The 1,189-nt window shown below is 74.0% G+C and overlaps 1 protein-coding gene across 1 annotated transcript; it reads right to left on the minus strand.

The window, feature by feature from the left end:
• Window positions 1–1,125, minus strand: POU3F1 (POU class 3 homeobox 1). Its single transcript, XM_042834098.1, has one exon. The coding sequence runs from the start codon at window positions 1,123–1,125 to the stop codon at window positions 1–3; it is 1,125 nt and encodes a 374-aa protein (XP_042690032.1).
• Between the last annotated feature and the right edge of the window lie 64 nt (window positions 1,126–1,189).

The raw sequence follows: 1,189 nt of genomic DNA on the forward strand, positions 1-1,189 counted from the left end.
TCACGGCACGGCGCCGGGCAGCGCGTGGTGCAGCGGCGAAGTGTCCGCCTGTGCGTAAACGTCCTCCATGGGCGGGTGCGGGAGCCCGGCCGGCGTCATGCGCTTCTCCTTCTGCCGCCGGTTGCAGAACCAGACCCGCACCACCTCCTTCTCCAGCTGCAGGGAGTCCGCCAGGGAGGTGATCTCGTGCGCCGAGGGCTTGGGGCACTTGAGGAAGTGGTTCTCCAGGGCGCCCTTGACGCCCACCTCGATGGAGGTGCGCTTCTTGCGCTTCCTGCCCTGCGCCGCGATCTTGTCCAGGTTGGTGGGGCTGCCCGTGCTGGAGTCCGTCTCCTCCAGCCACTTGTTGAGCAGAGGCTTCAGCTTGCACATGTTCTTGAAGCTCAGCTGCAGCGCCTCGAAGCGGCAGATGGTGGTCTGCGAGAAGACGTTCCCGTAGAGGGTACCGAGCGCCAGCCCCACGTCGGCCTGCGTGAAGCCCAGCTTGATCCGCCGCTGCTTGAACTGCTTGGCGAACTGCTCCAGGTCGTCGGAGCTCGGCGCGTCCTCGTCCGAAGGCTCGGGCGGCCCCAGCGGCGGCGGCGGGGAGGCCGCCAGCTCGTGGCCCGCCGCCTCCTCGGCGCCCAGCGGGTCGCGCAGCCCGTGCCCGTGGTGCAGCGCGGGGCCGGGGGGGCCCAGCATCCCATTGAGGCCGCCGTAGGGCTGCCCGTAAAGCAGCGGCTGCCCCGACGGCGGCGACATGGGGGGCAGGTGGGGGGGCGGCCCCGCGCCCTGCGCCCAGCCGCCGGCCTGGGGCACCAGGTGCGGCCGCGGGTGGAAGGCGGCGGCGGGGGGCAGCTCCTCGCGGGGCCCTCCCGGGCCGCCCTTGCCGTGCTCGGCCGCCGGCGGGAGGTGCGCGCCGCCTCCTCCTCCTCCGCCGCTGCCCCAGTCCGTACCGGCGCTGGGCAGCCACTGGTGGTGCGCCAACCCGACGGCGTGCCCGGCGGCGGCGGGGGCCAGGCCCTGCAGGTACTCGTGGTGCATCATCTTCTGCACCTCGCGGTACGTGGTGCCTTGATGCAGGCGGTCGCCGTCGGGGTGCAGCAGCGCGGCGGAGCGCGGCAGGTACTGCGCGGCGGCGGCCATGGCCGTCTGCGGGACGCGGCGCCGCGCCGCGCTTTAGAGCCCCGCGCCCGGGTGCCGCGCCGCC

This window comes from Centrocercus urophasianus, unplaced genomic scaffold (genome assembly GCF_019232065.1).
Source record: "Centrocercus urophasianus isolate 14NV4802_14NV808 unplaced genomic scaffold, USGS_Curo_1.0 seq_43, whole genome shotgun sequence".
Classification (NCBI taxonomy): Eukaryota; Metazoa; Chordata; class Aves; order Galliformes; family Phasianidae; genus Centrocercus; species Centrocercus urophasianus.